This window comes from Leucopleurus acutus (assembly GCF_964270905.1).
Source record: "Leucopleurus acutus genome assembly, chromosome: 7".
Classification (NCBI taxonomy): domain Eukaryota; kingdom Metazoa; phylum Chordata; class Mammalia; order Artiodactyla; family Delphinidae; genus Leucopleurus; species Leucopleurus acutus.
Window position 1 is genome coordinate 103,086,409 of NC_139150.1, and position 15,562 is coordinate 103,101,970.

The 15,562-nt window shown below is 39.3% G+C and overlaps 1 protein-coding gene across 2 annotated transcripts in view; it reads right to left on the minus strand.

The window, feature by feature from the left end:
* KCTD9 (potassium channel tetramerization domain containing 9) overlaps positions 1-15,562 on the minus strand; it is a 61,046-nt gene that overhangs the window by 2,364 nt on the left and 43,120 nt on the right. For both annotated transcript variants that reach the window (XM_082842617.1, XM_082842618.1), the window contains 2 exons: positions 2,250-2,355; positions 1,369-1,502 (listed from right to left, as the gene is read on the minus strand). In XM_082842617.1, coding sequence (XP_082698743.1) covers positions 1,369-1,502; positions 2,250-2,355 — 240 coding nt within the window. The remainder of the gene's footprint in view (positions 1-1,368; positions 1,503-2,249; positions 2,356-15,562) is intronic.

The following is a 15,562-nucleotide window of genomic DNA, read 5'->3' on the forward strand; positions in this document are numbered from 1 at the left end:
AGAGCAAGGAATTACCTCTTTTTAACCCCCAAATTATGTGTACAGTTCAATGAGTTTCAATAAATGTATACAGCAGTGTAACTACCACCATAAGTGGGAGCTGCTTTCAAATTTCCCTTGAGATCAGGGAGTGACAGATGAGACAGGGATTTTGGATAAGTCCTACATCCCTGGGGATGGTGGGGACAATGGTTAGAGAGAAGGGTGACTGCACATAACCTGTCAGCAGCTGCCCCAACAGTCAACCTGATTAGTCTTTGCAATCAGCTGGATAAAGAGAAGCTTTTTGCTGTTTAACCGCATTGACTACATGCTAACTCAAACCAAGGAAAAACAATCATCATCATGGGTGACAGTAACACATAATAAAAAACTAAATAATGGTGCTTATAATAGGTTTATACCTTCAGTCTTAGGCTGGTTCTTTTTGCCTTTAAGGTTAATGGGGCCTGCTACTACGCTGCTAAGACCTATCAAGAGAACAAGGCGAAAACATTTTAAAAAATCAACAGCAAGCTAAACGCTGACGTGCTAGTCTCTACAACCCTGTCTATGCCAGGTTTTCTTGTATCGGGCTGTACTGTTCAACACGATAGTCCCAGCCACATGTGGCAGCTTATGTTTAAATGAATTAAAATTAAATTCAATTAAAAAATCCATCTCTCAGTGGCACTGGCCACATTTTAAAAGCTCAGGAGCCATAGGTGGCTGGTGGTTGCTGGACTGACAGCAAGGTCACAGAACATGCCCACTGTCGCAGAAAGAGCTACCAGAGAGCGATGATACAGACCTATTGACAGCTCTGGAGTCTGCACGCTAAATCTGCCAATCAAGATGATACATACAAGACAATACTGATGAAAAAGGTGACTGGACAGAATGAAAATCTCAGGTTGAGATTCAAAAAATATGATGCCGATTTAGAACAGGCTTTCCCTGAACCTGATTTCAAACACAGATGTCATTTCAATTTCTCAAGTAGTTCAAGAAATAATCTGGCCCAATTAAATTCTGTTTGGAATTAAAATTTAAGGAAACCACAATCAACTGGATTAAAAAAGCATCTATCAAATGTATCTACTTGAGGGAGACCCAAGGAAAAGAGGAGAAATGAAATCAGCTCAGACTGAATGCCAGATTGAGTCTTCAAATCTGAACCTGGCATCTGTAACTTAGGTAACCGGATCCTACTCTGGAATTCAAATTTGTTTAAACAAGCAATTGAAAGGAAAGCATCCCTTCAGCTGGGCTGGCATGTTACCTGGCAGTTTTGACCAGCCAACTACTTTGTTTATGATCTCAATACATTTTGCAGGAGCTACTCAGTAATTCTAGATTAATAAAAACTCTTTCAACTTGCTGACTCACCTCCAAATCAGTTCCTGCCAGAGTCGCTCCTCTGAGGTTACAGTTCTTCAACTTTGCATTTTTTAAGGTAGCAACTCTCAGGTTAATTCCTGTCATTTGACTTCCTTCCATATCCACACCTTTCAGATTAGCACCTAAAGGGAATACATTTTAGGCATAGTTGAACTTGAAAATATTTATAGTCATCTATCTTCAAAAGATGCAAGGTGACTTATAATAGAGGTGAATGATGACCTCTGGATCCTTTGGAAATGACTGAATTATAAATCTGTCTCTCAACCAACATATATATATAAAGAGTTCTTTGTTAACAATTTGTTTGCTTACACTATGAATTAAGCATTCATGTTTTAGTCGGTATTTTTGATGGAGGAATTAAATTCAGTCTTATGATAATTAGCACTTTTAAATATGCCCTGGAAAGTTCATGGCAGTGAAGATAAGTACTGTGTCTTCTAAATATACAAATAAATGAATTGACCAGTTCATGGACACAACAAAGCAATAAGGAATTCATAAACAAAATATTATATCCAAAAATGACAAAAAACTGCCTGGCTATATGCAAACTGAATTTCTTAATTTTGGCCCGTGTAAGGCTATGCTGTTCTGTTTGAAAGTTTAAGATGTTGATACTTAATTCTCCAACTGAAGCCTCCTTAAACATTGGAGGCCACATTTCCCGAGTTCAGCATGTTGGTCACCAGGACTGAGACCAAGCAATGGCTTAATCCCTTTGCAAATTCTCTAAGTATAAGACAGAAGAAATCTAAATCCCTGTGGTTGTCATGTTTTAGCAGTAACAGTTGTTTTGCAGGGATTTTTACTTACTTAACAGTGTGTTTTTACCTTAGAGAAGGTAATTATAGATAGAATCTCACCTTCTAAATTGGCTTTGAGACCAGAAGGATCTTCAAAATTGCACAGTTTCAGGGATGCTCCTTCTGCATTAGAACAGAGCATCTTGACTCCCTGGAGATTTGCACACTGGCAAAGGAAAAGAGAAATGTCCATGTATTAAGGTTCAGAATTTTGTTTGGAATAGAAAAAATTGGCTCAAACAGTAAAAGAAAAAAAAAGGAGGGAAAAAAAAAGCTCAGTTTGATACACTTACAATCAATTAGTTTCTGTTTACAATAAAGACTTTTCCAATTGAACCCAATAAAAACTGAGAAATGCTTTTTTTTTTTTTTGAGAAATGCTTTTTAAAAATAGTTGTTTTAAAAGAAACAAAAGGCAAATAAACAACAGCATTCCTGCTTTACATGAAACTTAAGAGTTCAGATAAAGAAGCTGAGGAGTCTGGACCATGACATCCCTATTTCTGTTTTTATAAACAGCCCAGGCCATGACAATGTGACAGCTGAAATGTCTGGGTGAAGAAACTTGTTAGGGGTATGGATTTTCTCCTTCCTTATTATTGTAGGAATCAATCAATGAAATTCTTGATGCTCAATAATGCTACCACTACCTTCTTTTCAAAGGCCAGACTGCTAAGGCCAGTAATGAAAGGCATCATCTAGCTACAAACACCACCAAGTTGTTTGTAGGGTCTTTCTGTACCAACCAGCAATGTTGTTGCTATACCACATTGTCAATCCTGAGTACCCAAGCCACAGTACAAGATGTAAAGAGGAAAAAGCCAGAAAATATATGTTAGAATTGTAAATTATGCTAGTTTGTCTTGGAGGATTCAATGCCATCAGATCTGAACTCTTAACAACTACCATCAGGCAGGAAGCTATCTGTAAAGGTGTTTTAAAAACTCTAAGGCACTACATAAATGATAACTGTAGTTATTATAAATTAGATCAGTGAAGAACTCTAAAATCCAAAGGCTGATCAAGTTATGTGATAGCTATACCGAACAAGAAAAATCCTTGTTTCGTAAGTGTAATTTCATTAACCCTACAGTCAATTCTAGTGAAAGGGAGATAAGCTATAGGCCATTTCAAATCACAGATAACTGACGAACACATGTGCATTTCCATCTGTGCCTGCGCTTTAATACCAGGTAGTACAGAAGCTCAGACTGACAGGTAGGACGATGAGGACCTGGAAGGACCAACATAACTCAAAGACGACTGGATTTTATGTGCTTGAAAATATAACAGGACAGGAAGCCGACAACTTGAAAATAAATGTCTCTGGTTCCCTATGTTATACACCCAGGTAAAACAGACTGTAAGTATTATGAAAAGTTTCCAAGGTAATTATATAAGTACTGCTCTATACTCAAGGCTATGCTGTGGAATCTCAAAAAGAAACAAATATATAAGAAATTCAAGTTAAGTTTTCTGTCTTCAACCACACAAAGCATTTCACCCACTATTTATCTAATGGTAAAGCAGGTCACCAACACTGAGAACTCAGAATTCAGCTCCTAAGTAAACCAGCATTGCAACTGTAAGAACTGGGCTATTTACTATATCAAGGGGCAATGGGTTTTGATGAAAGCAGTTAGGTTATTACTGTTTATTTAAAGTATGATAATGATATTAAGACTGTTTTTAAAAATGACCCTTATCTTTAAGAGATAAATAAAATAAATACAAGTGAAATTATGAGTTGCTGTAAAATAATCTTTGGAGAGGTACAGACAATACACGATTGTTTAAACACTGATATTGCTGAAGCTGAGGAATGGAGATATAAGGGGGATTCATTATACTAGCTCATTTTTGTTTATGTTTGACATTTTCCAAAGGAAAAAGTCATTTAAAAAAGACATAAGGAAAAGAAAATACACGGCTTAGAGTCTAGTTCTAACACTGCTGGCAAACTAGGCTTTGGGGCTTGGACAAGTCTCCAGGTTTCAGTTTCTTAGTCTGTAACATGGGGTCACACTCGACCATCAAGGTCCCTTCCAGCTCTTACCATACTATAAGTCTTGCACTGGGAATGTGCAATGGATTCATAACAGCTGGATTATTATACCAGCTTTTACAAAGCAGACTAAAGCCAATAATGGCAGTTGGAGCACATGGAGGAAACACTCTAAAGGATGCTGACAGAACAGAGGGTGCAGCTCAGACATGGACCACGTAACTGTGATAACAGCTGAGGTCATCTTGGTCGACAGCAGAATTGGAGGGTTCCTATGGAAAGGTTTCACAGCCCATGAGGGAGGGATAAATTAGGAGAGAAGTTCAACAAGAGGGGTGGAACCATTAGGTGCATCTTGTGCTTAGAACACATCATATTTTGTGGACACTGCAATATGTACAGCCATTCATCAGCAGTCATCTTCAAGTGCCAAAGACAATTAGCGATTAGTTTTGACTTTCACGGCCCACACACTCTGGGCAACAACTCCTCAACATGAGCCATTTTTTATCAATAATTAAATTTGCAATTCTATAGCACTTCAGTATGTATCAGATAAAATTACATAGGCCATTGAGAGACCAGTAAAAGGACCTTGAGCTCACCTCCTCTCATGAGCACACCAAAATCACAACTGCTGAACAACCAGTGATAAAAAAGACTGAAACCTACCCCAAAAAAGATACTCTAAATCCAAAGACATAAGGAAGAAACTATGAGATGGTAGGAGTGGTGCACTCACAATATAATCAAATCCCATACCAACCAGGTGGGCGATGCACAAACTGGAGAACAGTTATATCACAGAAGTTCTCCCACAGGAGTGGCAGCTCTAAGCCCCACGCCAGGCTCCCCAGCTTAAAGGTCTGGCACCAGGAAGAGGAGTCCCCTGAGCATTTGGCTTTGAAGGCCAGCTTCCTGAGGAGCTCCACAGGACTGGGGGAAACAGAGACTCCACTCTTGAAGAGCACACACAAGATCTTGCATGCACTGGGACCCAGGGCAAAAGCAATGATTCCATAGGAGCCTGGGCCAGACCTAGCTGCTGGTCTTGGAGGGTCTCCTGGGGAGGTGGTGTGGGGGGCGACAGCTGTGGCTCTCTCTGGGGTCATAAAAGCTGGTGGTGGACATACCAGGGATCTACGTGAACTCTGGCTGGAGGCAGACATTTTGGGTCCCTGGCACCAAGACCTGGCCCCAACCAACAGCCTGTAGGCTCCAGTGCTGGGATGCCTCAGGCCAACCAACTAACAGCATGGAAACACAGCGCCACCTATCAGCAGACAGGCTGCCTAAAGACTTCCTGAGCCTACAGACACCTCTAGACATGCCCCCAGACACAGCCCTGCCTACCAGAGGGCCAAGAGCCAGCTCCACCCACCAGTGGGCAGGCACCAGCCCTTTCCGCTAGGTAGCCTGCACAAGCTTCTAGACAAAGCCTCACACAGCAGGGGGCAGACACTAGAAGCAAGAAAACTATGATCCTGCAGCACTGAGTATGCAAACATAGGTCAGAAAGTACCCTAGGACCAGGCTGGCCCTTGGGTGATGAGAGAGGAGTGTACTGCTGGGACACACAGGACAACCCCTACTGAGGGCCACTTCTCCAAGGTCAAGAAACATAAGCCACTGCATACATAAAAATAAAACACTAACTTAAACAAAATGGGATGGCAAAGGAATAAGTTCTGGAAGAAGGAACAAGATAAAACCCCAGAAGCAGAACAAATAAGTGCAGTGGAGATAGGCCATCTACCTGAGAAAGAGTTAAGAGTAATGATTGTACAGATGACCCAAGAACTCGGGGAAAAAATGGATGCACAGAGCAAGAAGTTGCAAGAAGGTTTTTAGCAAAGAGTTAGAAAATATAAAGAATAACAAACAGAGTTGAAGAATACAATAGCAAATGAAAAATACACTAGAAGCAATCAGTAGCAGAATAAATGAGGCAGAAGAACAAAGCAGTGAGCTGGAAGACAGAGTGGTGAAAACCACTGCCGTGGAACAGAATAAAGAAAAAATAATGAAAGGAAATGTGAGTTTAAGAGCCCTCTGGGACAAATGTCAAACATACCAACATTCACATTAAAGGGGTCCCAGAAGGAGATGAGGGAGAGAAAGAACCTGAGAAAATATTTGAAGAGATAATAGCTAAAAATGTCCCTGACGTGGGAAAGGAAATAGTCACCAAAGTCCAGGAAGCACAGAGAGTGCCATGCAGGGTTAACCCAAGGAGGAACACACTTAGACACATAATAATCAAATTGATAAAAGACAGAGAAAATATTAAAAGCAACAAGGGAAAAGCAACAAATAACATACAAGGAAATCCCCTGAAGACTATCAGCTGATTTCTCAGCAGAAACTCTGCAGGCCAGAAAGTAGTAGCACGATATATCGATATATTTAAAGTGATGAAAGGGAAAAACCTCCAGCCAAGAACACTCTACCCAGCAAGGCTCTCGTTCAGATTCGACGGAGAAATCAAAAGCTTTACAGACAAGCAAAAATTAACAGAATTCAGCACCACCAAACCAGTTTTACAACAAATGCTAAAGGAACTTCTCCAAGTGGAAAAGAAAAGGTCACAGCTAGAAACAAGAAAATTATAAAATGGGAAAGTTCACTGGTAAAGGCAACTATAAAGGTAGGAAATCATCCACACACAAATATGATACCAAAACCAGTAATTGTGAGAGAGGGAGAGTACAAATGCAGGATATTTAAAATGCATTTGAAATTAAGAGATCAGCAACTTAAAACAATAATGTATACATACAGACTGGTATATTAAAACATCATGGTAACTACAAACAAAAAAATCTGTAATATATACACAAAAAAGAAAAAGGAACCCAAACACAACACTAAAGATAGTCATCAAATCACAAGAGAACAAAAGAGGAAACAGAAAGAAGACCTACAAAAACAAATCCAAAACAATTAACAAAATGGCAATAAGAACATACACATGGATAATTACCTTAAATATAAATGGATTAAATGCTCCAACCAAAAGACATAGACTGACTGCATGTAAAAACAGGACCCATGTATATGCTGTCTACAAGAGACCGACTTCAGAGCTACAGACAAATACAGACTGAAAGTGAGGTGATGGAAAAAGGTATTCCATGCAAATAGAAATCAAAAGAAGGCTGGAATAGCAACACTCATATCAGACAAAATTGACTTTAAAATAGAAGACTGTTGCAAGAAACATAATGACCAAGGGATTAATCCAAGAAGATATAACAATTGTAAATATGTATGCACCCAATACAGGAGCTCTTCAACATATAAGGCAGATGTTAACAGACATAAAAGAAGAAATTGAGAGTAACACAATAATAGTTGGGGACTTTAGTACCCCACTTACATCAATGGACAGAAAATCCAGACAGAAAATCAATATGGAAACAGAGGCCTTAAATGAAACATCAGACCAGATGGACTTGATATTTATAGAGCATTCCATCCAAAAGCAGCAGAATACACATTCTTTTCAAGTGCACATGGAACATTCTCCAGGATTGATCACATGCTGGGCCACAAAGCAAGTCTTGGTAAATTTAAGAAAACTGAAATTGTATCAAGCACCTTTTCCAACCACAACACTATGAGATTAGAAATCAACTACAAGAAAAAAACTGCAAAAAACACAAAAATGTGGAGGCTAAACAATATGCTACTAAACAACCAACGGATCACTATAGAAATCAAAGAGGAAACCAAAAAATACCCAGATGGGACTTCCCTGGTGGTCCAGTGGTTAAGAATACGCCTTCCAATGCAGGGGACGTGGGTTCAATCCCTGGTCGGGGAACTAAGATCCCACATGCCACGGGGGAGCTAAGCCCGTGAGCCCCAACTACTGAGACTGCGCACTCTGGAGCCTGTGCACCACATCTAGAGAGAAGCCCACGTGCTGCAACGAAGAGCCCATGCACTGCAACAAAAGATCCCGCATGCTGCAACTGAGACTTAACATAGCCAGTTAAATAAATATATATATTAAAAAACAAACAAACAAAACAAAAAATACCTAGAGACAAATGAAGATGAAAACACAATGATCCAAAACCTACGGGATGCAGCAAAAGCAATTCTAAGAGGGAAGTTTATACTGATAAAAGCTTACCTCAGGAAACAAGAAAAATCTCAAATAAATAATCTAAACTTACACCTAAAGCAACAAGAGGAAGAAGAACAAAATCCAAAGTTAATAGAAAGAAAGAAGTCATAAAGATCAGAGCAGAAATAAATGAAATTGAGACTAAGAAAACAATAGCAAAGATCAATGAAACTAAAAGCTGGTTCTCTGAGAAGATAAAGAAAACTAAAGGGAAGGGCCCAAATCAATAAAATTAGAACTGAAAAAGGAGAAGTAACAACTGACATTGCAGAAATACAAAGGAGCATTAGAGATTACTACAAGCAACTATATGCCAATAAAATGGGCAACCTAGAACAAATTCTTAGAAAGGTACAATCTCGCAAAACTGAACCAGGAAGAAATAGAAAATATGAACAGACCAACTACAAGTACTGAAATTGAATCTGTGATTAAAAAAACTCCCAACAAACAAAAGTCCAGGACCACAAGACTCCACAGGTGAATGCTCTCAAACATTTAGAGAATAGTTAACACCTACACTTCTGAAAAAAAATAAAATTGCACAGGAAGAAGCACTTCCAAACTCACTCTATAATGCTACCATCACCCTGATACCATAATCAGACAAAGATACCACAAAAAAAGAAAATTACAGGAGACTATCAGGCAAAAATCCTCAACAAAATGCTAGCAACCCGGAAGCCAACAATACATCAAAAGGATCATACATGATAATCAAGTGGGATTTATCCCAGAGATGCAAGGATTTTTCAATATCTGCAAACCAATCAGTGTGATACATCCCAGTAAAAAACTGAAGACTAAAAACCATATTGTCATCTCAACAGATGCAGAAAAAGCTTTTCATAAAATTCAACATCCAGATTGGTTCAAGATGGCGGAGTAGAAGGACATGCTCTCACTCCCTCTTGCGAGAACACTGGAATCACAACTAACTGCTGAACAATCATCGACAGGAAGACACTGGAACTCACCAAAAAAGATACGCCACATCCAAAGACAAAGGAGAAGCCACAATGAGATGGCAGGAGGGGCGCAATCACAATAAAATCAAATCCCATAACTGCTGGGTGGGTGACCCACAAACTGGAGAACTCTTAGACCACAGAAGTCCACCCACTGGAGTGAAGGTTCTGAGCCCCACATCAGGATTCCGAACCTGGGGTATGGCAGCAGGAGGAGGAATTCCTAGAAAATCAGACTTTGAAGACTAGCTGGATTTGATTGCAGGATGCTGACAGGACTGGGGTAAACAGAGACTCCACTCTTGGAGGGCACACACAAAGTAGTGTGTGCACTGGGACCCAGGGGAAGGAGCAGTGATCCCATAGAGACTGAAAGAGAACTACTTGCTAGTGTTGGGGGGTCTCCTGCAGAGGCGGGGGTTGGCTCTGTCTCACTGTGAGGACAAGGACACTGGAAGCAGAAGTTCTGGGAAGTATTCCTTGGCATGAGCCCTACCGGAGGCTGCCATTAGCCCCACCAAAGAGCCCTGTTGTTGTTGGCCTGAGGCTCCAGTGTTGGGTGCCTCAGGCCAAACAACCAACAGGGAGGGAACCCAGCCCCACCATCAGCAGACAAGTGGATTAAAGTTTTACTGAGTTCTGCCCACCAGAGCAACAAACAGCCAGCTCTATCCACCACCAGTCCCTCCCATCAGGAAACTTGCACAAGTCTCTTAGATAGCCTCATCCACCAGAGGGCAGGCAGCAGAAGCAAGAAGAACTAAAATATTTATACACCCAACATAAGAGCACCTCAATACATAAGGCAAATACTAACAGCTATAAAAGCGGAAATCAACAGAAACACATACATAGTAGGGGACTTTAACACCCCACTTTCACCAATGCACAGATCATCCTAAATGAAAATAAATAAGGAAACACAAGCTTTAAATGATACATTAAACAAGATGGACTTAAATGATATTTATAGGACATTCCATCCAAAAACAACAGAATACACATTTTTCTCAAGTGCTCATGGAACATTCTCCAGGACAGATCATATCCTAGGTCACAAATCAAGCCTTGGTAAATTTAAGAAAATTGAAATTGTATCAAGTATCTTTTCCAACCAAAACGCTATGAGACTAGATATCAATTACAAGAAAAGATCTGTAAAAATACAAACACATGGAGGCTAAACAATACACTACTTAATAACAAAGTGATCACTGAAGAAATCAAAGAGGAAATCAAAACATACCTAGAAACAAATGACAATGGAGACACAACAACCCAAAACCTATGGGATGCAGCAAAAGCAGTTCTAAGAGGGAAGTTTATAGCAATACAATACTACCTTAAGAAACAGGAAAGATCTTGAATAAACAACTTAAACTTGCACCTAAAGCAATTAGAGAAAGAAGAACAAAAAACCCCCAAAGTTAGCAGAAGGAAAGAAATCATAAAGATCAGATCAGAAATAAATGAAAAAGAAATGAAGGAAACGATAGCAAAGATCAATAAAACTAAAAGCTGGGTCTTTGAGAAGATAAACAAAATTGATAAACCATTAGCCAGACTCATCAAGAAAAAAAGAGAGAAGACTCAAATCAGCAGAATTAGAAATGAAAAATCAGAAGTAACAACTGAAACCGCAGAAAATACAAAAGATCATGAGAGATTACTACAAGCAACTCTATGCCAATAAAATGGACAACCTGGAAGAAATGGACAAATTCTCATACATGCACAACCTGCCAAGACTGAATCAGGAAGAAAAGGAAAATATGAACAGACCAATCACAAGCACTGAAATTGAAACTGTGATTAAAAAACTTCCAACAAACAAAAGCCCAGGACTAGATGGCTTCACAGGTGAATTCAATCAAACATTTAGAGAAGAGCTAACACCTATCCTTCTCAAACTATTCCAAAATATAGCAGAGGGAGGAACACTCCCACACTCATTCTATGAGGCCACCATCACCTTGATATCAAAACCAGACAAGGATGTCACAAAGAAAGAAAACTACAGGCCAATATCACAGATGAACATAGATGCAAAAATCCTCAACAAAATACTAGCAAACAGAATCCAACAACACGTTAAAAGGATCATATACCATGATCAAATGGGGTTTAATCCAGGAATGGAAGCATGCTTGAACATATGCAAATCAATGTGATAAACCATATTAACACATTGAAGGAGAAAAACCATATGATCATCTCAATAGATGCAGAGAAAGCTTTCGACAAAATTCAACACCCACTTATGATAAAAACCCTGCAGAAAGTAGGCATAGAAGGAACTTTCCTCAACATAATAATGGCCATATATGACAAACCCACAGCCAACATCATCCTCAATGGTGAAAAACAGAAAGCATTTCCACTAAGATCAGGAACAAGACTAGGTGGCCCACTCTCACCACTATTATTCAAAATAATTTTGGAAGTTTTAGCTACAGCAATCAGAGAAGAAAAGGAATCCAAATCGGAAAAGAAGTAAAGCTGTCACTGTTTGCAGATGACGTGATACTATACATAGAGAATCCTAAAGATGCTACCAGAAAACTACTAGAGCTAATCAATGAATTTGGTAAAGTAGCAGGTTACAAAATTAATGCACAGAAATCTCTGGCCTTCCTATACACTAATGATGAAAAATCTGAAAGTGAAATCAAGAAAACACTCCCATTTACCACTGCAACAAAAAGAATAAAATATCTAGGAATAAACCTACTTAGGGAGACAAAAGACCTGTATGCAGAAAATTATAAGACACTGATGAAAGAAATTAAAGATGATACAAATAGATGGAGAGATATACCACGTTCTTGGATTGGAAGAATCAACATTGTGAAAATGACTCTACTACCCAAAGCAATCTACAGATTCAGTGCAATCGCTATCAAACTACCACTGGCATTTTTCACGAAACTAGAACAATAAATTTCACAATTTGTAATGGAAACACAAAAGACCCCGAATAGCCAAAGCAATCTTGAGAACGAAAAACGGAGGTGGAGGATTCAGGCTCTCTGACTTCAGACTATACTACAAAGCTACAGTAATCAAGACAGCATGGTACTGGCACAAAAACAGAAATATAGATCAATGGAACAGGATAGAAAGCCCAGAGATAAACCCACGCACATATGGTCACCTTATCTTTGACAAAGGAGGCAGGAATGTACAGTGGAGACAGGACAGCCTCTTCAATAAGTGGTGCTGGGAAAACTGGACAGGTACATGTAAAAGTATGAGATTAGATCACTCCCTAACACCACACACAAAAATAAGCTCAAAATGTAGTAAAGACCTAAATGTAAGGCCAGAAACTATCAAACTCTTAGAGGAAAACATAGGCAGAACACTCTATGACATAAATCACAGCAAGATCCTTTTTGACCCACCTCCTAGAGAAATGGAAATAAAAACAAAAATAAACAAATGGGACCTAATGAAACTTCAAAGCTTTTGCAAAGCAAAGAAAACCATAAACAAGACCAAAAGACAACCCTCAGAATGGGAGAAAATATTTGCAAATGAAGCAACTGACAAAGGATTAATCTCCAAAATTTATAAGCAGCTCATGCAGCTCAATAACTAAAAACCAAACAACCCAATCCAAAAGTGGGCAGAAGACCTAAATAGACATTTCTCCAAAGAAGATATACAGACTGCCAACAAACACATGAAAGAATGCTCAACATCATTAATCATTAGAGAAATGCAAATCAAAACTACAATGAGATATCATCTCACACCAGTCAGAAAAGCCATCATCAAAAAATCTAAAACAGGGCTTCCCTGGTGGCGCAGTGGTTGAGAGTCCGCCTGCTGATGCAGGGGACACGGGTTCGTGCCCTGGTCCGGGAGGATCCCACATGCCGCGGTGCGGCTGGGCCCGTGAGCCATGGCCGCTGAGCCTGCACGTCTGGAGCCTGTGCTCTGCGGCGGGAGGGGCCACAACGGTGAGAGGCCCGCGTACCGCAAAAAAAAAAAAAAAAAATCTAGAAACAATAAATGCTGGAGAGGGTGTGGAGCAAAGGGAACCCTCTTGCACTGCTGGTGGGAATGTAAATTGATACAGCCACTGTGGAGAAGAGTATGGAGGTTCCTTAAAAAACTACAAGTAGAACTACCATATGACCCAGTAATCCCACTACTGCACATTATACCCTGAGAAAATCATGATTCAAAAAGAGTCATGTGCCAAAATGTTCATTGCAGCTCTATTTACAATAGCCCAGAGATGGAAACAACCTAACTGTTCATCATCGGATGAATGGATAAAGAAGATGTGGCACATATATACAATGGAATATTACTCAGCCATAAAAAGAAACGAAATTGAGCTATTTGTAATGAGGTGGATAGACCTAGAGTCTGTCATACAGAGTAAAGTAAATCAGAAAGAGAAAGACAAATACCGTATCCTAACACATATATATGGAATTTAAGAAAAAAAAAATGTCATGAAGAACCTAGGGGTAAGACAGGAATAAAGATACAGACCTACTGGAGAACGAACTTGATGATATGGGGAGGGGAAGGGTGAGCTGTGACCAAGCGAGCGAGAGGCAAGGACATATTTACACTACCTTACGTAAGGTAGATAGCTAGTGGGAAGCAGCCGCATAGCACAGGGATATCAGTTCGGTGCTTTGTGACTGCCTGGAGGGGTGGCATAGGGAGGGTTGGAGGGAGGAATATGCAAAGGGAAGAGATATGGGAACATATGTTTATGTATAACTGATTCACTTTGTTATAAAGCAGAAACTAACACACAATTGTAAAGCAATTATACTCCAATAAAGATGTTAAAAAAAAAAAGAAGAACTACAAGTCTGTGGAACAAAAACCACATTCATAGCAAGACAGACAAGATGAAAAGGCAGAGGGCTACGTACCAGATGAAGGAACAAGATAAAACCCCAGAAAAACCACTAAATGAAGTAGAGATAGCATTCAGAATAATGGTAGTGAAGATGATCCAGGACCTCAGAAAACTAATGGAGGCAAAGATCGAGAAGATGAAAGAAATGTTTACCAAAGACTTAGAAGAATTAAAGAACAAACAAACAGAGATGAACAATACAATAATGGAAATGAAAAATACAGTAGAAAGAATCAATAGCAGAATAACTGAGGCAGAAGAACGGATAAGCAACCTGGAAGACAGAATGGTGGAGTTCACTGTTGCAGAACAGAATAAAGAAAAAGAATGAAAAGAAATGAAGACAGCCTAAGAGACCTCTGGGACAACATTAAATGCAACAAAATTTGCATTATATGGGTACCAGAAGGAGAAGAGAGAGAGAAAGTACCATAGAAAATACTTAAAGAGATTATAGTTGAAAACTTCCCTAACATGAGAAAGGAAATAGCCACCCAAGTCCAGGAAGCACAGAGAGTCCCATACAGGCTAAACCCAAGGAGAAACACACCAAGACACATAGTAATCAAACTGGGAAAAATTAAAGACAAAGTAAAATCATTGAAAGCAGCAAGGGAAAAATGACAAATAACATACAAGGGAACTCCCGTAAGGTTAACAGCTGATTGCTCAGCAGAAACTCTACAAGCCAGAAGGGAGTGGCATGATATACTTAAAGTGATGAAAGGGAAGAACCTACAACCAAGATTACTCTACCCTGCAAGGATCTCATTCAGATTCAATGGAGAAATCAAAAGCTTTACAGACAAGCAAAAGCTAAGAGAATTCAGCACCACCAAACCAGCTCTACAACCAATGCTAAAGGAACTTCTCTAAGTGGGAAACACAGGAGAAAAAAAGGACCTACAAAAACAAACCCCAAACAATTAACAAAATGGTAATAGAAACATACATATAATTACTTTAAACGTGAAAGGATTAAATGCTCCAACCAAAAGACACAGGCTTGCTGAATGGATACAAAAACAAGACCCATCTATATGCTGTCTACAAGAGACCCACTTCAGACCCAGGGAGACATACAGACTGAAAGTGAGGGGATGGAAAAAGATATTCCATATAAATGGAAATGAAAAGAAAGCTGGAGTAGCAATACTCATATCAGATAAAAATAGACTTTAAAATAAAGAATGTTACAAGAGACAAGGAAGGACACTACATAATGATCAACGGATCATTCCAAGAAGATATAACAATTATAAATATATATGCACCCAACACAGGAACACGTCAATACATAAGGCAACTGCTAACAGCTATAAAAGAGGAAATCGATACTGACACAATAATAGTGGGGGACTTTTAACACCTCAC